Consider the following 24,776-nt stretch of genomic DNA (forward strand, 5'->3'; position numbering starts at 1 on the left):
ATTCTTATCTTTCAAGTTCATTTATTTCCTTTCTTGCTTCTATTCATTGTCTCTCTAAGCCTTCGTGTTTCAAAGAAGCAATTCTTGACTCTCTTTGGCAGCGTACTATGGCTGAGGAGCTAACTGCTCTTCATCAAACCCATACTTGGGATTTAGTGTTCTTCGTGAAGGAAAACGTGATATTGGTTCTCATTGGGTCTATAAGATTAAAAAAAAGTCTGATGGATCTATTAAAAGATATAAAACTCGATTGGTGGCTAAGGGTTATTCTCAGGAATATGGTATGGATTATGAGGAGACTTTTGCTCCGATTGCTAAAATGACTACAGTTCGAACTCTAATTGTTGTTACTTTTGTACGTTATTGGGATATAAACCAAATGGATGTTAAAAATGTGTTTCTGAATGGTGACCTTCATGAAGAAGTCTATATGGTTCCTCTTCCTAGTCTTGATCATCGTCTTGGTGAAGTTCGCAAACTTAGGTTGGCTCTGTATGGTCTCAAACAGGCTCCCCGTGCCTGGTTCAAGAAGTTTTCTACAGTCATTACTTCTCTTGGTTTTTGTCGGAGTAACCATGATTACGCTTTGTTTGTCAAGTGTACTTCAACTGGCCGAATCTTGCTTTCCTTTTATGTTAATGATATGATTATTACTGGTGATGATGTTATTGTGATTAGCTTGTTGAAGTCTGAGTTGACTCGCAATTTTGCTATGAAAAACTTGGGTCCCCTTCATTACTTCTTGGGTATTGAAGTTGCATCTTCTCCAAAAGGGTATCTTCTTTCTCAATCTAAGTATATTTCTGATATTTTTGAGCGGGCTCGCCTCTCTGATAATAAGACTTTCGATACTCAGATTGCGCTCAATGCTCGGTACTCTATTTCTGATGCGTCACCTCTGCCAGATCCAAGTCTTTATAGAACAATTATTGTCACTCGTCCTAATATAGCATATGTTATTCACAATGTCAGCCGGTTTGTTACTTCTCCTACTACAGTTCATTGGGCTGCTGTGATTCGTATCTTGAGATATCTCCATGGCACTCAGTTTCAGACTTTTTTTCTTTCATCTACTTCAGCTTTAGAGTTATGTGCTTACTCTGTTGTTACTTGGGCAGGTGATCCCGTTGATCGCAAATACACTACTTGCTTCTTTATTTTTATAGGCGATTCTCTTATCCCTTGGGAAAGTAAGAAGCAGAATGTTATATCTCGGTCTTCAACTGAGGGCGAATATTGTGCTATGACTTCTACCACTTGTGAAATAGTTCGGTTGTGATGGTTGCTTGCTGATATGAGTGTTTCTTGCGGCGACCAACTCCTTTGCATTGTGATAATTAGAGTTCCATTTAGATTGTTCATAACTTGGTTTTTCATGAAAGGACCAAGCAAATTAAGATTGATTGTCATATTACTTACCATCATCTTCAGAATGGCACATTGACGTTGCCCTTTGTCTCTTCTTCCTTACAGCTTGCAAATTTGTTTATCAAATCATTGTCTTTTTTGCGCTTTTGTTTCTTGACCGACAAACTCTCGATGCTTATTGTTGTCGCATCATGAGTTTGAGGGGGGGGGGGGGGCATTAAGGTAATTATATTATGTTTAAGGGTACTATAGTCCTTTCCTATTATTGTTTAGTTTAGCCTATATAAATGTTTTTTATTCAAGTATAAAACTTGGAGTTATGGCCAAGTATACTTTTTCATTAATTAGTTAGCCTATATATATGTAGATGTACATTTATTCCTTCTAATGTTAGCCTCCATCTTCTCTTTTCTATTATTAAAGGTATTTGCTATTTCTCTCATTATTTGATCAAATGTATGATATATTATAGTTTTAAAAAAGATTGCGTTTTTTAAAAATAATTGCTTAAATCATAATTTTTTTAATTTTTATAAAATGTATTCAAATTTTTATGACATTGATGTGCAAAATTACAATATATAATATCATAAATAAATAGTAAAAAATAAATAGAGTATTGTTCTCATGGTGATTATACTTACTACTTAGGCCATGTTTGATTCATGGAATAGAATAGCATGGAATAGAATAGTTATTTCATAAGAAATGGAATAGCCATTCTTTAATTTTTGAGAGGAGTGTTTATTCCACAAAATCATGGAATAGCAATTCTTTAGAATACCTATTCTATGAATCAAAGCAAAGAATTGCCATTTTATACGGAATAGCTATTCCATTCCGCACCTATTACATGAACCAAACATGGCCTTAGTACCATATAAATTAATTAATCTATTATTTAAGCTAAGAATAATTAATATGAGATTTTAATTAGCTAAACTATACTAATGAACTACATCTATATATAAGCGTGAATAATAAATTGTTAGATTGTGGATCTAAGTCCTTCTATAAAGATTACTCCTCCCAATTTATTGAAAAAATAATTATAATGTGCAAGTCAGTGAATATTACTTGCATATTTTATAAATTTATACTCTTCGCAAAAAGGAAACAAATATGATATTTTGAAGATTGATAAATTGTGTACTATATTTGCTTGTTTGCATATTTGACTATTTAAAATATTCAATTAATGAAAGGAAATTGAATATGAATGTCATATATGCAAGTAAGCAACATGATACAAAAATCGTTCATCTTCAAAATATCACAAGTTGAACTAGACATTTCAAATGATTAAATTCTTAAAAAATTGGAAGAATAAAAATGTCTACTATAATGTATTTATCAGACATTTATTCATTTAATATCTTTACGATTAGCAAATTCAATTTTGAAAAAAGAATCAAATTTAACTATTTTTTTGTTTTAGTTTTATTTGATCTCTGGTCTTGCATAAAAAACTATCAATCTAATTTCTCAATAAATGAAAAAATTTACGAACTCTCCTCATATAGTAAAATAACTTCTAGAAGACCATTTCCTAGCATCTCATGGTGATAATTTTTATTTTCTTACCGTACAACTTATGCAAAATTTATGTAGTTTAATGAACAAAGTGTCAACGTGCCCTCTGAACTTGTGACACGGGATCGTCCAATTCAATTTATACTTTTTTGAGCAACTAATCCCAAAACTCTTCATTTTTGGGTCACATAATCCCATAATTTATATTTTTATTTTAAAAAATAGATTTAGAATAATGATATCACAACAATTAGGGAAATATCTAATTATCTTTTTGCATCTATCGCCTTCGATTTATATTTTACACATTTTAAAAAATATAATTATGGGTTATTTGACCCAAAATTGAAGAGTTTTGGGATTAATTGCTAAAAAAAGTATAAATTGGGTTAGATGACCCCGTGTTATAAATTTAGAGAGCGCGTTGACCCTTTATTCGTAGTTTAATTGTCTATTCCGTTATAAAAAATAATACTTACTTATTAGTATGAAAAATGGAGCAAATTATTTTCAGTTTTTTCAAAGTTGTCATAATTTATATTTTTTTTTTCTAATTTGAAAATTAAGTGATTTAGTCTTTCATTTTTATTTTTGTATTCCTCCATTTAATTTTAGTGTTAATTAAGTAAGTCAAATAATTTAATTAAAAAATAAAATAAAATTTAGTTCTTAAATTTATATTTTAATATGTAAAAATTAAAATTATATTATTATAAAATTTACTGACTCAGTGACTTCAATTTAATCTCTTAATATTTATGTATTTATTGCCCAAACAAACCAAATATGGAATTTTGAAAGAAAAAGTTGAACACTTCATCTCTTTTATGAATGAACACTTCAAAATATATTGCAATACTTTTTTTCTTTTGCAAACGTATATACGGCGATAATTTAAGATTGTCAATCTTTTGATGAACGAGAGATTGGATTTATATTTTCACAATAAAAAATTTAGAATAACATTATAAATAAATCTCAGGTTTAATTCTTTTACAAGTGTGTTTAAACTTTGTTTAAGATATTTCTATCATTTTTGTATAGTGCATTTATTTTTTTATATTTTTTTTAAAAAAATATTATTGACTACTGGCAGAGCCACTCACAGGCGGAACCATGCACTCGTCTTGCTCTAATTGGTCAGAAATATAAGATTTTTAGAAAGAAAAAGTTTCCAATTCTAAACTCCGCCATGTTTTGTATGAAAAATCGGTAATTATTAGTATTTTCTCCCTTGTAGTTTACTTTCCATGATTAATTTTTTTAGTTAGGTTATCGATTGTGACAAATTTATTTTTATATATTACATTTTGGTATATACATGTGAATTCCATATTAAGACAATCAATTCTAGCTTTTGGAATTTATGCATGGTCAAATTGTTTGTTGTTCAAGTGGAGTAGCTAAATAAATTTGTTAACGAAATCAAAATTTAATATCAACCTCAAATAATATTAATAGCAAGCAGTCATATAAAAAAGACAGAAGTCAAGCCAATCTAATCAACTTTTAATAGAAGTAAGTTAAACTAGTAAGTATTATTATTACTACTGTTATTGAATTGAAAGTTGATTAGATTGGCTTGACTTCTGTAGTTAGTTTTGGAGTTAACTATATTTTAACTTTAGGAAGATTATTATTTCCCCAATATACCTTTTAAAAATATTTCTATTTTGAAAACTAAAGTAACTTTTTAAAAAAAAAAAAAATATCCAGCCTCAATTCTAAACATTCATAAGACTCGGAAAATTACTACCAAATACCAGTCTACTATTGCTAACTTTCCTTTATTAGAAAAACAAATAATTGAAGTGTTCAACTTTTTCTTTCAAAATTCCATATTTGGTTTGTTTAATATACTTTGGGGCAATACATACATATAATGGAATAAAAAATCAATTTGATCCTTAAAAATTTGTGACTCGGATCCGATAATTTATTTTCAATTATTTTAATTAATAAAAATAATATTATTTATTTTTAAATTAATAAAATAAAATTATACAATACGATAGCTCAAATAGTGTATGAGCATGGCATCAATTATTTTTTTAAACGTATAAAAATTAATTTTATATTTAACCAACTGAAAATAAAAATTAGAATAAATTATTCTAAAACCTCCAATATATGTCATAATTCATACTTTAGTCCTTCATATTTGAATATCAAATGATATGGTCACTAATTTTTATTTTTATCAAAAGTTAATCCATCCGTTCATTTTTGGTGTTAGTTTAAATGACTTAAAGCATTTAGGGATAAATTATTTTTTAAATATGAGGGACTAAATTGATGTAAAAATAGAAATACGGAAATAAATTGTCGAGAAAAATAAAAGTGGAAGACCATATTATTTCATTGATTTGGTTAACTAACACTAAAAATGAACGAAAAATTAAATCATTGACCTATTATATCATTTTCAAATAAAAAGACGAAAGTGTAAATTATGATATGTCGTGGGTATCCTAATAATTTACTCTAATTATTATTATCATATTTATTTCGAATTACAAATCCAAAAATAAATACTCTTTTAATTCAAATTTGATGTGTACGTGGGGTGCACATTATTCCTTTGTGCCCCCCACCACAATAGCATTAATGATCAGCTAGTATAAGATGGCGCAAACGCGTTTTCTTCAGCAAATAATAATCACTTTAGGCGTAGATAGCGGGAATAGGAAATATCCTCTGCAACAGCCCCCATATTATTTTATTTAGTATTTGTTGCCAAGTACCAATCACACGATGACAGACAGCCTGTTTAATGTTTTTACAAACCTAAGAGATTTATTCTTATTGGGTGGGCGGTGATTGTGTCATCTACTGGCCCGTACACTACTGACATATCCTATCCTAAGTATCTTTTTCATGTGGATTTTGTTTTATCTTGTAATTTCCATTTTTTTTATACTATAGTTTTTATACAAGCCGCATGCATACATTTATTTCTTCAAATTCTAAGAATATAAATGCTAGAGAGCACCGATGAGCTATATCTCAAATGCTATAAGCGCTAAGCAGCAAACTGCTAGATCGTGGGTTCGATTCCTCCCACAAACGCTCCCGCTCTCCAAATTATCAAAAAAAAAAATATGCTAGAGAGCGAATTTCAATTTAACTGAACTTAATATCTATCTAATTTATTCTCCATAGAGCCAGTAACTATTTCCAACTAAGTATAAATTTCCAGTTAGATAATTATGATGGTAAGAAAATATGGATACGTAATTAACTTATTTGGTGACAATGGAAATTCAAAGCATCTTTCAAATTAATTATCACATGTAAAATCTTTCCAACAACTTTATCAGAATTTAGAGAGAGATCGATAAATAATTTTTCTAAGCTAGCAGTGGCATTCAAAACACAATTCACATCTAGCATTCAGAGAAAAAATTATATCCTTAAAAAAAATTTGATAATCTAAAAAAGTGTTACCAAAACGTAGGAGAGTGATTGATTTTTTTGTCATGAGATATAATGAAGAAATATTAATAGCGGAAGGCCTAAATGATGACACGGCAAGAGATGCAATGAAAGGTAAAACAACTAAGGTATCATGTGAGACATTCTTATTATAGATTCAACGGAGATTTATATTATATATTGTTATCTTTGGCAAAAAAAAAAACTATAGTACCATTGTGAGACATTTTTATTATAGATTCAGCGGAGAGTTACGTATACTTAATAAAAAAAAAGAGCCTTGAATTACATCAACCTAAATGAAGAAAGGTAGCAAAAAGATGGTTATAACTTTGGTTGATTAAGAAATTAACAATCTGATCAGGAAAATATAGAAGACCGATTACAAACTCAGTGCAAGGCATAAAGAGAAAACATTCATATGCTGAATACATCGGTGTATAACTTCAATACGTACATATAAATAGCAGTGAACCTTCAACAATTATAATTTTTTTTTTATAAAACCTTATAAAATTATACAAAAAATTATTGAAACATTTGATAAAACGTAAAATGTGCAAATTATAAAAAATAAGATTAAAAACTAAGAGCAACTAAAAACACACCACAAAATTATATAAAGTTTAACTACATTATACACATTTAGAAATATTAAACTTAATGAGAATATAAAAAATTTTGTTGTATTTCACTGAATATACTATGTGCAACATAAGAATGATATAAAAATAAAATTAAAATTAAAAATTAATAAACAATTAATACACATTTTAGGATCGTTAATACATATGAAATGCGATAATTCACAAATTCACCTAACAAATCTAAAAGTAAACCGTTAAAACAAAAAGTAATTAAGAAAATACTATGTATGAAAATAACTAATTTTAAGAGCTTCAATAATTATAGTAAAAATAAAAAAAATTACAGATTTAAATATATAAATTTTAAAAAATCACAAAAGAGGAAAAAATCGAAGTCACAAGATTTAAGCATATATTTTTTGGCAGTAGAATGAACATAGACACAAATACAAGCAGAGATAAGTTTAAAAATGGATTAGAATTCTCTCATATTCATATGAACATGAAGGGTCGTGTTCATTAAATTTACATCATTCATTACCAAATGAATGGTGTGAATCAAAATTAAGAGAGTGTGAGAATACGAAGAAGATGAAAAAATGACCCCAACATTATTTCCCTTATAAGCCAATAGTATGAAGTGAAAATAAAAAAAAAAACTAAATTTATACGGTATTATTATTTACAAATTATATTATTAAAAAAATTATATTATTGAAACTTGTTTTTCTATAACTAATCCTCATTTTTTATAATTTGCACATTTTATGAATAATTTCAAAGTAATATTTTGTTTTACTTAGTGTAATTAAAATAGATTATTATTCTAAGTAATTATAATATTTTTTATATATTGTAATTAAATGGTTAAACTATACTAATTAATTGTAGATAATTTTCTAATAATATAACAATTTAAAATAATTCAATTAATTCAATTAATTCAAATATTAAACAATTAACATGTTATTTATAAAAATAATTAATTTTACAGGCCATTAAATAAGACATATATAATAAATTAATTGCTTATGTAATTTGTTGATTGGAGTTTAATAGATTTCCTTTATTCTCAAATAAAAAAATGACATATATATAAACTTAAATGTTGTCATTTTAAATTTGCTAATATAATTTGTCATTTTAAATTCATATATATAAGTGTACCATTAGACACTCAATTATTATTTTTTATAATCAATATGACATACAAATGTAAATAAAAATAAATATTATTTTGGTCTACCTCGACTTCGGTGATCAAAAAAACGGTTGAAAATACTTATTTGATACATTAAAAAAAATTAAAACACTAATATATAAACATCAAATAAGAAGATTTGATACCATAAAAAAAAAGATTTGGAAAAATTCACACTCCACTAATATAATTTTTCCTTAATTATATTCTGCATTAACTAGTGATGGTTACTCTCTTGCTTATTCTTGAACTTGATAATTTCGATGATATAATGAGTCAACTTTAACTCGCTGACTCAATAGTCAAAAGAGAGAAATACATGCAAAATTATGGCTATGGTGAGTTATTTCAGTTTCTGTAAGTAATTTATTTTATTGGCTTAATACATCTGCGTGTCCCTGCACTTTTTTCTTTTTGCACATAAGGTCCCTGCACTAAAATACACCATCATTAAATTCCCGCACTTTAACTTCCCTCATTCTGAGGTCCCTCTGTTAACTTTCTGTTAGCACGTGTAGCACACGCGCCGTTAATGAGACTAGAATTCATTTTTGTAGTTTGATATATACAAATAAGGTCCCTGCACTTTTAATTTTAGGTCCCTGCATTTTAAATTTATATAAATAAGGTCCCTGCACTTTGATTATATAGAAACGAAGTCCCTATAATTGTTTTCATAAAATAAAAAATAAAAAATTATTTTAATATATATATTTTAAAAATTATTTAATTATTTTAATTAATAATATTAGATGTTGATGCAATTTAATTAACTTTTTATAATGTTTAAATTAACAATAAAAATGTAAATTAAATTAATAAAAATATTATTTTTTTTTTATTTTTTTATTATATTATATTAACGACCGCTTTATAAAAATAAATATGATTTAGATATTAGAGTATATATCGTAAATGAGATCCTTACTCGAAATATATTCAAAATTAATTTTAAATTATTTTGAAGGAAACTTAGATAAAATTAATAAAAAAAATTAGAATTTCATTCAAACTTTGGTCTTATATGTCTCCTCTAGAAAGTGAAGTAGCCAGCTTTTTCTTGTAAGTTTATATAACACACTCAAATTCGAAATTGACATATATGAGGATCGACGTCTGTTTACACCTGTAAGTGCAATTGTCACGACCCAAAATATTGAGCCGCAACCGGCGCTAGGGAACGGGAGTGGTAGCTCCGGAACCCGTAGCAAGCCTAAAATCACAATTAATTTTTCGCAAATAATATAACCCAACAGCGTAACACAACAGAAGCAAATATATAATATATATAAACATTTACACTAACTGTTCTGTTAACCTTGCGGGCTCTAGTTACCGTACCCTGTACGAACTGGCCTCGCGGTACTATATACATCAGTTAGTGTTTCAAAACATCACACCGGCATCTGGGGACGTGGATCATATACCAAACACGTAGCCTATCAAAATGCATATAAAACAATGACAGCAGTTAATAAATACAATCAAAATGAACTGCTGTCTAGGCTACTATACTATCGACACAGGACCACCACTGCAGCATTCACAGAAGTCAGAAACTAACATAAACAGCTGACTTCTGGACTTCAAAATTGGCCTCTAGGTAGGTCCACAAACTAAGCACCTGAAAGACATCAAAGGTGAGGGGTCAGTATTTGGGGAAATACTGAGTGAGTTGACATTTACTAACAGTATTGATATAAAAATATAGCATCGCATCTCAAGAAAATATTAATATAAACATATAAACATGTATTTGATCCGTACGAAACTAATATCCTAGCATGCGACACATCTCTCGAATAATCATATATCATTCAACCCAATCGTAAATATCAATTGCGAGTCCAACTCGCTGGTGGCCCAGCCACTAGATACGGGGACTTCCAGGCTACACCGTAGCCGAGTTCACTCTGCGTATCGAAATCATAACTCAATCGTAAATATCATATTCATCAACAGCTCCCAGCTGTGTCAAGTCATTTCTCAATGCAAACATACTAGACTGACTTGATACTGGTGATCACACAGCCTATTGACACCCAATAGGTAGCTAGTTTCTTCGGATCGCATACTAGTTCTCGCATATAGAAATTAAATAAACATATAACATCCAACCAAATATATATAATGCGATGCGTGAAAACAATGTATATAATTTCATAAAATAATTTCAATATATATAATACATGAAAGTAAAAGTACAACTCACAGTGACCGCTATCCACTCTACAACAAGATCGATGTGGTAATATGCTCGTGCTAGTACACCCCTAGTGCCCTCACCGCTCGGTCGTACGTCTGATACATATTAATTAACGTTTAATAGTCAGACGTAAATCATATGTTTATAAGTATAATACTTTCATAATATAAGTATTGGTTTCATTCTTAGTAATCAAAAATTCTTAGTCGTATCCACGACTTATCGAATACTATTCCTTGTATTCGAAAATTACCTAATTCCCTTAACGTTTTTCATAAACATAGCTCGTGTAAAACATCGAGCTAAATCTCACTTTTAAGTTATCGGGATCTTAATTTTTATTTTTAAAGTTCGATATCCAAAAATGTCAAAACCCTCGGTCAATCGGGACAAAAGTCCATTTTAGTCCCTTCGGAATCGTCGTGCGAGCACGTAGCTCGACCTAGCTGTGCGGTGCACAGCTTGGCTATGCGCGCGCATAGCCTTGGCTATGCGGGCGCATATCATGGCTATGCGCTCGCATAGCCTCGCCCGGCTATGCGGGCGCATAGCTTCTGCTATGCGGGCGCATAGCTACCGCTATGCACGGCCCTGGAAACGTCGTTTCCGGGCCGTCCGCCGCACCCCGACCTACTACACACGTATACAACATCGTTTTCAACAAAACCCGCACTCTCGTTTCTTCAAAAACGTCAAAATCAAAATAAAATCATCAAATACACCATAAACCTCAAAACAGCCCCGTATTTCACGTAGTTGGCACTAATTTTTGAAATCTTACCTTTTAATGAAGCCCCGAGATGATAGAGAACGCGATTTCGATAAGTTTGACACCAAAATCACTGAATTCGGACGTCGGACGGCGAAACGGCGAGATCGAGCGTAATCGACGATCTTTCTTCTGGAGCTTTCTCTCACCCTCTGATTCATTCCTTCATTCAAATGGTTTCCTCTTATATTGAATGGCTAAAGGTTCAATTTGGTCCTTGTTCTTTTTGTTTCTTATCATTTATCCTTTAAACTTTTCTTTTATACGATTTAGTCCATAGCTAAATCGTTAAACTCTTTTATCACGGCTTATACGTATTATTTATACCCGATAAATAATACAAAACTCGATATTAACACTTTCCCGTCAAAATTCCATATTTCTATTTTCGACACAAAGTGGCTAAATTACCACTTTGGTCCCTGTACTTCATTTTGGACTTTTCTTGACATTTTTCCTTTTTATTCCAATTCTAACTTCAGAATTGAAATATAATATAAATTTTCTCCGAAATTATCTTTTCTAAAACCGACCTGCTAAAACTTATTTATCGGAAACTTTCCGATAATGCCACTTTGGCGAATCCAAACTGTACACGTGGTCCAATTAGATAATTAAAAATTTTGGGGTATTACAGCAATGTTGTTATATTATTTAAAAAAATAAAAAAGCATTGGTATAGAATACCATTTTAATATTTACTTTTAAAAAATAAAAAGTCTAGTTCACTTTTATTTTTTGACATGATAAAAAAAATTAATTTTGTTTTTTATTTTAAGCTTAGTAATAATAATTTTAAAAATATTAATTAATTTTAAAAAATAAATATTATTTTAATTATTTAACAATAAATATTAAAATTGGTTTTATTTCTCTAAAATAATATTTACTTTTTAAAATAAAAATTAAATTCACTTTTATTTTTCAACATAATGAAAAAATTAATAATTTTTTTTTATTTATAGATGAATAATATTAAATTAAATATTTAGTAAGAATAATTTAAATATTCAATAAAATAATAGTTAAAAAGATAGAAGTGTGGACATTATTATTATTTAAATATGTTATTACCCATTAAAAATATAAATTTTAATATTTTATACTTAATTTTAGTTTTATTAAACTAAAAATTAATGTATAATTATTCACAATCTCTACATTTAAAAGTGCATGGACGTAACATTAAAAAATTAAAAGTGCAGGGATCTAAAGTTAAAAAAATTGAAAGTGCGTTAACGGCGTCAACACTCGCCTTAACAGAGGGACCTCGGAATGATGGAAGTTAAAGTGCAGGAATTTAGTGATGGAATATTTTAGTGCAGGGACCTTATGAGCAAAAAGAGAAAAGTGCAGGGACACGCAAATGTATTAAGCCTATTTTATTTCTTCTTCATTTTATCTCAAAATTGGTACTTAATTTATCTGACTTGGTTTTGTCTGAAACTTGCAATAATTATAATCGACAGATTTATCTTTAAGAAAGGGGGAAGTGTTCAGTTCATCTTCATGGGGTTGTGCTGTAGTTCAGAACTTCAATCTGGAATCTCTTCTGCTCACTATGGTATGTTCAAATTTACCCATTTTTCTTTAGCATAATTTAGATTTGGTAACATTTTTGTTGTTAATTTTGACATTCAATTCTACTTTGATTAGATTCTAGGTAGCACGAACACTCCATTCCATCAATGTGTGCTGTTTCGGAAACGTTTTGAACACCTGACGTTTCAGACACAAAAACTCATTTTTACATAGGAAACCTTAAAATAACATTGTTTCGCGTGTCCGTGTCCATCGATTTGTAGAACTAATCATGCCTTTACGCGTGCGCCCGGAAACATAGGCCGGCTGCTTAACTGTGCTACCTAGAATAGGTTTGATAAAGTTCAATTTTTTCTTTTGGTTTTACATTATGTATGTTTAATTTCTTTCTTTTACTTTACTGGATTAACATTGATGCTGTGATTGGTGTATTGTAAGATCCAATACAAAGGACTACTGATGTTTGAATTTGGAAACATGTTAGAAATTTGGCGTTTCGGATACGAAACTTCATTTTTAATAGGAAACCTTAAATTATCACCGTTTTGCCGTGTCAGTATCCAAGTGTCTTGTTTTCATTTTTGTGTCTGCCCTACATAGCTTAAAACTATTATAACATTATCCTTGACAAAAATGTGAAATGTGTAGATACAAGGGCAAGCAACGATGCTTTATCTACAACATTGCCTTCAATTAGAGAGATAGAAGGTGAAATCCTAACATCCCCCAATTTGAAGATCTTCAGCTATACTGAGTTAGAAACCGCCACGGAGAATTTTCCGCGAGAGAATGTGCTGGGTAAAGGTGGTTTTGGTCGTGTCTTCAAAGGATCGATCAATGAACATTCATTACAGGTTGCAGATAAGTCTAAGACAGGCATGAAAATTGCTGTAAAGATGCTGCAACCAAAAGGCTCTCAAGGCCAACAAGAATGGCTGGTTAGTACTCAGTATGCATCCGCTCGCTTTAAAATCCTTCTCGTTTAGTATATATCAGCTTACAAATTTATCTCAGCCTTTGACAAAAATCCATAAGAGATAAACAACAATTAAATATGCCATAATGTTGCGGGATAACTTATTGACTAGCACTAGGGTTCGAACTCGAGATTCTCGAAATCTCACTGTTCTAAAGACTAATCCAATACGCAATTAGTTTTATAACTCAGATTAATATAATTTATGATGACAATTCCTTTGATAGTAAAAATGATTTTCTTCTGCATTTGACAATGCTAACACATATAAGGTTCACTGTAGACTTCTTTTACTCTTTTTTGTTTGACAATAGGCAGAGATAAAGTATCTGGGGCAACTCTGTCATCCAAATCTTGTTAAATTGATGGGCTACTGCATAGAGCAGGATCACCGGCTTTTAGTGTACGAGTTTATGCCCAATGGCAGCTTGGAGAGGCAACTATATGGAAGTAGGTGAACAATATTACAATATGATATCAAATTGACTCTCCATCATAAAACTTATTCAGATTCCAAGTTGTGTGGCACAAAAACTTGTAGAATCTTGTATACCGGCGTTCTATTTTTATTTCTACACACTTTTAAAACTCTGAAGCTCTATATTTATAACATATTCTTATAAAGATGTCATCCGTTTCAGTGTTTCAATTACGTCCTACATATTCGAGATTCTTTGCTGACCTGAAATATTATCTCTATTCTACAGTAGGAGATACTCAAATTCAGCGTCAGCCACTCTCTTGGGATCTCAGAAAGAAGATTGCCCTTGGTACAGCTAGAGGTCTAGCCTTTCTTCATAATGTTGCCAAAGTAATTCATCGAGATTTGAAGTCTTCTAGTATCCTGCTCGACTCGGTATGTGAAGGCATGCTAAAATTTGATACGAGTGTATATACATATATATCTCATTCATATCATTTATTAAATGTTGATTGACAGGATTTCAATGCCAAAATTTCTGGCTTTGGATTTGCTAAGGATCGTCCATATGGTAAATCACATGTTTCTACAAGCGCCTTAGGTACAATTGCCTATGCAGCCCCTGAGTTTACAAACACAGGTACTATGCAGTGTCTTCATTTATGTTGCACATAAACTTTTTGAGTCTTACTTTTGGCTTTTTCGTTTCTGTTTTTGAAATTACTTTTAAAATTACGAAACTCCATTATTATAATCATAGGTTTCGTCCTGCAAATATTTCTTCTAATTCACATTACCTTATAATGAAGGTCACGTAACCACAAAATCAGATGTATACAGTTTTGGAGTTGTTCTTCTTGAACTCATATCTGGCCGACCGGCCACTGATATGTACCAGACAGGTCCAGACAAGGATAAAATATTGGTCGAGTGGTTCCTTACAAACAAGCGAAGATCTTTTGAAGTGATCGATGTTTATCTTGAAGGTAATTATGCATTGACTGGAGCTCGAAAGGCCGCAATCCTCGTGACGCAGTGCCTGTCACATAGTCTGGGTAACAGACCTAACATGGAAGAAGTAATTAAGACATTGGAGCAGCTATAGTTTTGTAATTATTATGGTAATGTCTGTAGAAAAAGTTGCAGAAGTAAAAGCAATTTCATCTCTAAATTCCTAGCTAGAAGTAAAAACAATGTCATAGCCATTAGTGATGAAAGTTGAGAGCATTCATTGGAAATGAAATAACCAATCCAGCATTAGACTTTTCTACAGGATAAAATGCTAGTACTAATGCTGATGAAAAAAAAAATAATACTTAGAATTAATGAAGGACAAAATTAATATTTTATCTTGATGGGCTTGTGAAAAATATTTTAACTTTCCCACCTATTAAGTGGGAATTTAAATGAGGGATTTTGGAGTATGTGAAAATTTAAAAATTCATGGATTGTCATTGTCATGTTATTTTTTCGTAACAAACAATGGATTTCGGTGCAATATATGGATTGTGCAAAATACATGGATTTTGTCTAAAATCCATCAGTCCAAACGGTGCCTATGAACATTCTGATGATGCTCTATAAGAAAAAACAAAAATCTGAGATTTTGACATTGGACCAAAATAAATAACTTCCATGATTAAAAGAAGGCTAATCCTCTAAAAATTCCCTCACCTTTCAACCCCCTTTCATTTGCACCCTCACCTTTCAAAATCTTCAATTTTACCCTAATTACCACCTTTCACTTTCAATTGCACCCTCGAAATATTAAATTGACCTTTTTTCACTCAAAAAATTTCGAATCAATATTTTTTATTTTCACTCATTTTCTAAATAGTACTAAATGTTAAAATTTCAACAATAAAAACATCTTCACTAAAAAATATTTCAAAAATTACTAAATTTCACATTCACTTTTATTTAATTTTACCGTTTTACTTTGTAATACCCCGTAGAATTATTAGTGTTTATTTTCGTGTGTGTCCAATTTTATTTAATTAGGACCTCGAAAATAGTTGATAAATTCATGAGATGAGTTTATATGGGTGAAAATGTGATCTGGTATGTGTTTTGCCTTAAATTTGATTTTTGGCAATTTTACGTGTTAAAAGTGAATTTTGCGATTTTTCACTAAAAACCGTCAAAATGATTATTTTAATTATTTTTAAAGGCCCAAAAATATTTTAATCCAGCCCATATGTTATGTTTTAATGTTTTTGAGTATTTGAAAAAGTTGAAGTTATTTTGCCCCTAGAGTTCGAATTATTTACAAAAATTCCATAATGACAAACTTGTAAATAATTGAAACATTAATTAATATCTAGATATTTCCCTAGATAAGCTTGATGCCCAAGCAACTCTATTGTCTTCTTCATTTTGTGGGTGCCGAATACACCATAGATCAAAACACCAAGTTTTATTCTTTGATTTTCTCTCAAAATTTTCTTAACAAAAATTGTCGGGAATATTGCGTAGATCGTTTATATATATTTGCATATTCGTTTGAGGTATAATTTCAAGCTCAAATCTTCGTTTTTATTTGCTGATGTTGATGAGTTTTAGAAACATGCTTAGGATGGTTTAAATATGATGTTTGATGGATAATTAGTTGGTTTTAATTACTAGTTTAATGGGTTTCGGTTTTAAAATAATTTTTACGTAAAATTAAATTAATTGCTTTAATTTTCTGGGCTGATCTAAATGATGAAGTTAATATATGCTTTAAAGTGTAATTTTTGTGGATTAAAAATGTTAAACATTTCGGGTATTAATTTAATTGTTTGGGTTTTGATTTTTAATATTTTTAAAGCTTAAAAATCGCTTAAAAGGGTAAATAAATGGATTTTAAATTTTTGGAAATAATTTTATTTATGGATGAATTATATTTGTGGATGATGATGAATAAGTGTTTATTTAAGAATTTTTAACGGTTTAATAACCGGGTTTAATTTTTAATAATCTTATTCGGCTAAAATTGTTGAAAAAGGGTATTTTTGTCATTTTTAGTTTCTGGGCAGAAACTATTCATGAAATTTTTTAGAAATATATGTGTTGATGATTTATGGAATATAGTTGATTTAATTGTGGTGTTTTGACGGATTAATAATCGGTTTTGGTTATTAATCATTATTTCGGTTTTAATAGTTGAAATAATGGAAAATAAATATTTTAAAAAAATTGGGCTGCTGGTTTTACAAGATGGAAATTTAAAATGTATTTGAAATTAATTTTGGTGAATTTCGGTGTTAAAATGGCTTAAAATGGATTTTTAAGCGTTTTTAGCGTTTTTGAGTTTTCCGGCCAAAACCACCGGAATACGGTGACCGAGTGTGAGCAGAGGGGATAGAGCATGTTGGCTCAGTACTAAGCTCAGTTGGTAGCAGTTACTGCCGAAATGATTTTGGCAGAAAATAAGGGGAGGCCGAGCCCCGGGTCAAAAATATTTTACGGAAAAATATTTTTGGATATTTTTGAATCGTGATATGTTTGCTGATATTTTCTAAAAGTGTATTTTTAGAAAATTATGTGAATTGAATATGTGTTAGAATTATATGGAGTTATAATTCTATGTTTATATAATGAATTAAATAAACTATGTGGTTAGAGTGTATCGTATAGAAATACGATGACGCGGAAAGAGATAGTCGGAATCAAATTTGGTTTGTGATTATGTGGTTTATATGGTTGAGTCGGTCTAGAGTATATCCTAAAATTTAGAGTTATTACATTTATTAATGTTTAATCTCTAAAATTAGATCCAGCGAGTTTTCTCGCGGAAACCGGCGAGCAAAGGTTTTGATATTCGACGGGTGATATTTTTATATTTGGAATAAGCGAGTACTGTGAGTGTGTTTACAACTTATACTGCTAAATATTAGTTTAAAAATATTGCGAACTGCTTTACATGATTTGCAAATGCTTTATTTACTTTTGAATTTAAATCGCATGAACTATTATACATAGTTTTGAAACCGATTTAGATTCATTGAAACATTCTTACTATTGGGCGGCAATAGTGCTGTGTGATTACCGGTATTGCATTTAGAATGTGTTTGCATAAAAATGGTATGTGGAAATCCGGACGACGGTCTGGAAGTCAGGCGACGGCCTAGACATATGGAAATAGATCTTCAGAGGCAACGGAATATAGACGACCAAAGGAAGGTAGAGAAACTGCCGAGATCTGAGAGGTTGAACCTTTTATTAAAAAAGTGAAATTGGCGACATTATTTATGTACTGCCGAAATCCGTTGTATTGTAAGAAGAGTCTGGGACTTTCAAATACGTAAAATAAGAGTAATCAGATTTGACTGGCTAAAAGTACAAAAAGAGAAAATAAATACGGCGAAAGAAAAATAAAAGGTTAACCCGAATGGAATGGAAAAAGTGGAATATTTATGTTTCCTGTTTTGAAAGCATATAGGAACATGAATCATGGTTTAGGGTTTCATATGAATCGGTGATCTGGAATGCACTGATTTCATATTAATTTTTATTAGTACATGTTGTACGCATTCACTCAGTTTTTATAACTGACCCCGTTGAATTTATAATTTTTACAGGCGAGTAGTTTGACGTGTGGATTTCCAATTTCTTGTTCCGGAAATCCCTGGCTTGAATAAAGTGAGAATGACTTTCTTTTATGTGTCTAGAGTTGCAGTAGCTAGAATAAATGAACGATGATATCTTAGCAGTCGTTGGACTTATTTATGCTTTATATTTTATTATAACGCTTAAACTCTGATATTATGTAATATGTGAATGCTGTGCGAAAGTCCGAGCGACTGCACTTGAATAATATACGATGAACGCATCTGCATAATGAAATGCAGTTAAGTCCATAGAGAAATGGCCTGCATAGTGAAATGCAGTAATTACCATAGTAAGATGGTATGCATAATGAGATGCATGATAAACCATAGTGAAATGGTTTTGAAACTAAAATGCAATAATTAAAGAGAAAATTATGTGCATGTTTTAAATGGTAATTTTTATAAGAACGTTTTAAACTGCGATTTTAAAATGTTCGAAAATGATTTGAATTCCGCGAAAATTTTTAAGTGATTTTTAATGTATTTTTAAGGCTTGCTACGGGTTTCGGAGCAACCACTCCCATTTCCTAGCGCCGGTCTCGACGCCGAGAATCGGGTCGTGACAAAATTCCATAAAATTAATTAGATTAGATACTATTTATAATATTTGTTGAAATATAAAGTATTAATTTGAACTTTTTGCAGTAAAAATAAGTCAATTTAATATTTAAGGGTGTAATTGAAAGTGAAAGGTGGAAATTAGAGTAAAATTGGGGATTTTGAAAGGTGAGGGTGCAAATGAAAGGAAATTGAAAGGTGAGGGGTTTTTCAGGGGATTAGCCTTAAAAGAATATCTTAACTTTTGATGAAATTTACTACTACTTCATTCCCAAATAACTGGTTAGATGATATTGTAAAAGAAAAAAAAGTTAATTGTCAAAAATAAAATAAAATTTGATTTTTAAACTGAATTCCTTTTAAAAAAATCAATAGAATGATGAAAAATCAATAAATTTTTATCATTTTATAGGGTAAACTTATTCTTTACTTTTTATTGGACAATCTACTATGTCAATTTTATAAATGGAGACAATTATATTCAAATTTCAGCAATAAGTTCTTTTTTCTATTTGGATACAATCGGTGATTTTACGACGTCGAAGTAAAATCGAAAGGCCTAATGTCTTAAAAACCCCCGACCTTTTAGCCCCTTTTCAATCATACCCTGACGTTGAAAATTTGTCAATTTTACCCTATTTTGCATTTTTGTGTTTCAATTGTACTCTGAAAAATTAAATTAACGTATTTTGCGTTTGAAAATTTGTTTAAAAATTCTCCATGTCTCGCATATATTGATTGTATATTTTTAAAATTTATTTAAATTTAGTTAAATTAATTAAGAATTTAAATTAGTGTTAATTTGATTATGGTTTTTAGTTAGTTTTTAAAAATAAAAGACTTATTTGTACTTTTTTGAATAAAAAAAAATTAATTTCATGTTTAGACTTAATTAATTGAATGATTTCATCATTTAAGTAAAAAAATTAACAAAAATTAAAATATTGGGGTACAATTGAAAACGGAAAATTTAAAAGTGGGTAAAATTGATAAATTTTCAACGTCGGGGTGGAATTGAAAAAAAGTTTAAAGGTGAGGGTTTTTTGAGTGATTAGGCCAAATCGAAAAGGGTCTAGAAGGATAATTTTTTTTTGATACATTAGCCCAAGAAAAAACAAGAATGCTAGTGGAAAGGCTGCATAAGTATGGTAGGACAATCAATTATTACAAAAAAACAGAATCAACTTTGAACCATCACCATTTATCCCATCTTTTTAAAGCATTTGTCACTTTATTCTCACAAATTGGAATAAGTGAAATCCAGCTTTCATATTTGTGCTCAATGCTCATCAATTTAGCCTGCAAAAATTCAAGTGCCCACTAAGATTTGCAGTTGCAGGGAAATTGTTGAGCTTTATTTTGATGGGCTTGTGCTGTAGTTCAATAATTAAATCTGGAAGCTCTCCTCAATATGGTATCTACAAATTTTTTTATGCGACATTTGACAACTTTTAATTTGATAATTTTGACCTTTTAATTATGTGTTTGATAAATTTTAGTTTCCTTTTAGTTTAATACTATGCATGTTCAAAGTCTTTCTGTTTACTTTATTGGATTATCGTTGATGCTATGATTAGTAATATTATAAGATCCAATACAATAAGATTATTGTTTGAGTTTAAATTGGAGAATTGCAAATAAATGATTAACATGTAGCGCTTTAAGCGCGACTTATAAATTTTGACAAATTAATAATCACTAACTTAAATAATTTTTGCAATTTAATGCACATAAGACCAGTCGTCAGTAAAATAATGTTGTAAAACATCGTCGTTTCAGAAGTACGCTAGTGGGACACATCAACATAATTTCACCGCCGACTTGTTTCGTGCATTACATTGCAAAAATTACAAAAGTTAGTGTTTTTTAAAGCGGTAAAAACGTTAAAACGCTAGGTATTTAATTGCAATTAACCGTGTTTTTTCTCTTTTGAAATTATTTTAACACTCTTTGAAAATTGAAATGTGTAGAAGAAACAAAAACAAGCAACAATATTTTATATGCAACATTACCTTCAAGTAGAGAGTTAGAGGGTGAAATTCTAGAATCCCCTAATTTGAGGAACTTCAACTATGCTGAATTAAAAGCAGCTACAAAGAACTTTCTTCCGGAGAGTTTGATAGCCGAATGTGGTTTTGGTTATGTCTATAAAGGATATATGAATGAACATTCATCAAAATCTGCTGCTAAGTCTAAGACAGGCTTGCCAATTGCTATAAAGTTATTGCAACTACATGGCTCTCAAGGCCAACAAGAATGGTTGGTTAGTATGTATCCTTTTGCTTTCAAAAATTCAAAATGATTTTATATAGAGCAATTTACTACGAGGTCTCTTATATTTGTCATAATTTACACTTTCGTGTCTTCTGTTTGAAAATCAATCGATATGATTTTCTATTTTTGTTTCCTTCAGCGATTTAATTCTTCCGTCCATTTATGGTCTTAGTCAGCCGAGTCAAATGAGTAAATTAAAACAAAAACCAAATAAACGATGTGATCCCCCACTTTTATTTTTGTCAACCATTTCGTATGTCATTTTTGAAAATTAATTTACTCATGAGTCTGTTGACTTAGTTTACTACTGAGGGATTAAAGTGTTGAGGGAAACAAAAACGAGAAACTGTATTGTTTGATTTCCAAATAAGAGGGACGAAAGTGTAAATTGTGATATATGTAGAAGACTTCAGAGTAATTTTCTCATTTATATATTCATAATCTATACTACATATAAAAGCACAGATGGGGGGAAGCACATTTATATTAATATCCTTTTCACTTATAAAATTTAACTGTTAATTAAAAACTATTAAAATAATCACTAAAATTAGAGTACTAACTAAAATAAACTACTAAGTTAAGATAAGTTAGAGTACTAAACAAAATAAACTACTATGTTGAGAAAATTGTATATAGAGTACTAATTAAAATAGATTACTTTGCCTATTTAATGATTACTACTATTTTAATTATTTTTTAATTGTATAGAATTTTAAATAAGATAAACTATTTCAATAAACTACTATTTTTATCTTTTCTTTATATTTTCTATTAAAATTATCTATAATTATAAAATTTGAGTGCCAATTAATTTTTTAATAACAATTAAAATAGTCAGTTAAAGTTTTAATAAAATAAACTATAAATATTATTTTAAATTTTTTTGATAATTTGACGAGTCACACTACGAGACACGTGTGAAACACATAAAGCAACACTAGTATATATATATATATATATATATATATATATATATATATATATATATATATATATATATATATATATATATATATATATATATATATAATGGAAGCGGAATTTGAATTTAATGGTCTCAATTCGTTAAATTGACAGATTAAACTATTCAAAAAAATTCTAAACATATATTCGGTAAAAGATTTAAAATTTTGGATATTTAAAAATCATTTTTCTCATAATTATTCAATTCAACGGTCGTGCCATATCATTCGTATAATAAGATAATAAAAAATTTATAATATTAAGATATTTAATGAAAAACATGAAAAAAGGAAAAATTAAACAAATTTAAAATATCTCAACATTGCTAACACTTCATGTGCGAATAAAGTGGCACAATAGTTTGCATAAAATAATCACTCTATATTTTGACAATATTGTTGATGCATCATAAGTATTATTTTAGATTTATGGATGAATAATGAACTCTTTGATTTACTGAATTATTCGTAATTTCTTAAAAAAAAAAAGATACCCGTGTATGATTTTATTACGACGTAAAGGTCACTGTCGTAAAAAAAATCACTGAATTTATCTTGAATTTAAAAAAAAATGTTGAGTTTCCAACAGTTTTAGTTCTCGGTTAAAACTATAGTAATTATCATCACGAAGCAGATAAATTCAAAATAATTAGTGAAGGTTGGTGTTGGTGTCTGCAGCAGTGGTTGGAGAAACGAAGAGGAGAAAGAAGATTAAAATGCAGCAAGAACAGAAAAAATACCTAATATTTTGTTAAAAATTGATATAATATTTTAACTTTTAAAATTATAAAAAAATAATTAATAATTAAAAATAATAAAATGTTAGTTAATGGATGGAATAAATATTAAGGACCATTTTAAATTTTTTACCATTTTTTTGTATGGAAAATGTGTTTCACTATTCGGAGGAAAAGTAAAAAATGGGGTATTTAATACAATTTTTTTTGGCATAGTTGTGAGTTTAATATATTGATTCAATTTTGTTAATTGGGCCATTTTTGATATTTTGTACCAAACTGAGGAAGTGAATTGATCCTTTGTCCTTAAATAAATATAGGCAGAGATAAAATATCTGGGACAACTTTGTCATCCAAATCTTGTTAAATTGTTGGGCTACTGCATGGAACAAGATCAGCGGCTTTTAGTTTATGAATTTATGCCCAATGACAGTTTGGAGATGCATTTATATGCTAGTAAGTAAACAATATTGCATCAAACTTATTCAAGTTTAAAGTTATATTTCTGTTTCAGCATTCAGTTTCCTTGTAAGATATTCAAGATACTATGTTAACATAAAATATTTATAATATTTTATGACAGGAGAATCTCAAATTCAACCATTTTCTTGGGATCTGAGAATGAAAATTGCCATTGGTACTGCTAGAGGTCTAGCCTTTCTTCATAATGTAGCCAAAGTGATTCATCGAGATTTGAAATCTTCTAGTATCCTACTTGATTCCGTATGTCAAAACATATTAATATCTGAAAAATTTGATATGAATGTTTATATACATATCTAACACATGATGTTTATTAAATGTTTAAATGGCAGGATTTTAATGCCAAAATTTCCGGTTTTGGATTTGCCAAGGATCGTCCAGATGGTAAATCACATGTTTCTACAAGGATCTTGGATACATCTGTCTATGCAGCCCCTGAGTATCGAGACGCAGGTACCACGTTATGCATTAATTTATGTTGCACGAAAACTTTTAAATCCTATGTTTCAGCGATTTGTTTGCATGTCGAACCGAAAGACTTCTAAAAGACTAAAACTACAAAACTCTATAATTATAACCTATTTCTGTTAAAAAAAAATTGATTTCTTGTTTCTGTGTTTTTTGTAACGATGTTTCTTCATGCAACATAGATTCTCATAACACAATCTATGTTACAATTTCTCTAAATTACATTTTCTTGTGATGCAGGTCGCGTAACCACAAAATCAGATGTATACAGTTTCGGAGTTATACTTCTTGAACTCATATCTGGCCGCCCAGCTGCATACAATTACCAGGCAGGGCCGAACATGGATCAAAATTTGGTCGAATGGTTCCTTACGAACAATGGAAATTTTTCTAAAGTCGTGGATGTTTTTCTTGAAGGTAATTATGCATTGAATGGAGCTCGAAAAGCCGCAATAATTGCGACCCATTGTTTGTCACATAGTCTAGCTAACAGACCTGATATGGAAGAAGTAATTAAGGCTTTTGAGCAAATGTAGCTTTATAAGTATCGTTGGTGTTGTATAATCTATATTATAAACGTGTTGTGTTTGCATTTTGGATGTCAAACATATAAATAAAAATTTATCGTGTTTGTGTTTAGTCTAATAATATTTTTTTTGTT

General features: G+C 29.7%; 2 protein-coding genes and 1 long non-coding RNA gene across 4 annotated transcripts; all 3 read left to right on the forward strand.

The window, feature by feature from the left end:
• The first annotated feature begins 12,499 nt into the window (after positions 1 to 12,499).
• LOC126660927 (probable serine/threonine-protein kinase PBL10) lies at positions 12,500 to 15,298 on the forward strand. Of its 2 annotated transcripts, none has more exons than XM_050354648.2 (6): positions 12,500 to 12,663; positions 13,290 to 13,579; positions 13,932 to 14,067; positions 14,328 to 14,473; positions 14,558 to 14,678; positions 14,848 to 15,298. In XM_050354648.2, exons 1-6 carry the CDS (start codon positions 12,609 to 12,611, stop codon positions 15,141 to 15,143), a joined length of 1,044 nt encoding a protein of 347 aa, XP_050210605.1. In that variant the 5' UTR covers positions 12,500 to 12,608; the 3' UTR covers positions 15,144 to 15,298. The 2 variants fall into 2 exon arrangements, with proteins under 2 accessions (XP_050210605.1, XP_050210604.1); XM_050354647.2 differs by having other exon boundaries at positions 12,503 to 12,663; positions 14,325 to 14,473.
• A 1,098-nt stretch (positions 15,299 to 16,396) lies between these two features.
• Positions 16,397 to 18,938, forward strand: LOC126660930 (uncharacterized). Its single transcript, XR_007635469.2, has 3 exons — positions 16,397 to 16,545; positions 17,794 to 17,880; positions 18,601 to 18,938. It is a non-coding gene; the product is annotated as an uncharacterized LOC126660930 (long non-coding RNA).
• A 1,370-nt stretch (positions 18,939 to 20,308) lies between these two features.
• Positions 20,309 to 24,754, forward strand: LOC126660929 (probable serine/threonine-protein kinase PBL10). Its single transcript, XM_056104177.1, has 7 exons — positions 20,309 to 20,336; positions 20,453 to 20,602; positions 21,159 to 21,451; positions 23,485 to 23,620; positions 23,748 to 23,887; positions 23,980 to 24,100; positions 24,356 to 24,754. Exons 1-7 carry the CDS (start codon positions 20,309 to 20,311, stop codon positions 24,649 to 24,651), a joined length of 1,164 nt encoding a protein of 387 aa, XP_055960152.1. The 3' UTR covers positions 24,652 to 24,754.
• Positions 24,755 to 24,776: the final 22 nt, after the last annotated feature.

This window comes from Mercurialis annua, linkage group LG8 (genome assembly GCF_937616625.2).
Source record: "Mercurialis annua linkage group LG8, ddMerAnnu1.2, whole genome shotgun sequence".
NCBI classification, from domain to species: domain Eukaryota; kingdom Viridiplantae; phylum Streptophyta; class Magnoliopsida; order Malpighiales; family Euphorbiaceae; genus Mercurialis; species Mercurialis annua.

Bases quoted from the DNA above. Each gene is read 5' to 3' on its own strand.
- LOC126660927 (XM_050354647.2), top strand. From the start codon at position 12,609: ATGGGGTTGTGCTGTAGTTCAGAACTTCAATCTGGAATCTCTTCTGCT. The intron at 13,580-13,931 runs GTTAGTACTCAG...GTTTGACAATAG, and splicing joins AAGGCCAACAAGAATGGCTG to GCAGAGATAAAGTATCTGGG. The intron at 14,679-14,847 runs GTACTATGCAGT...CTTATAATGAAG, and splicing joins CCCTGAGTTTACAAACACAG to GTCACGTAACCACAAAATCA.
- LOC126660929 (XM_056104177.1), top strand. From the start codon at position 20,309: ATGCTAGTGGAAAGGCTGCATAAGTATG. The intron at 20,337-20,452 runs GTAGGACAATCA...AGTGAAATCCAG, and splicing joins GGAAAGGCTGCATAAGTATG to CTTTCATATTTGTGCTCAAT. The intron at 23,888-23,979 runs GTATGTCAAAAC...TTTAAATGGCAG, and splicing joins CTAGTATCCTACTTGATTCC to GATTTTAATGCCAAAATTTC.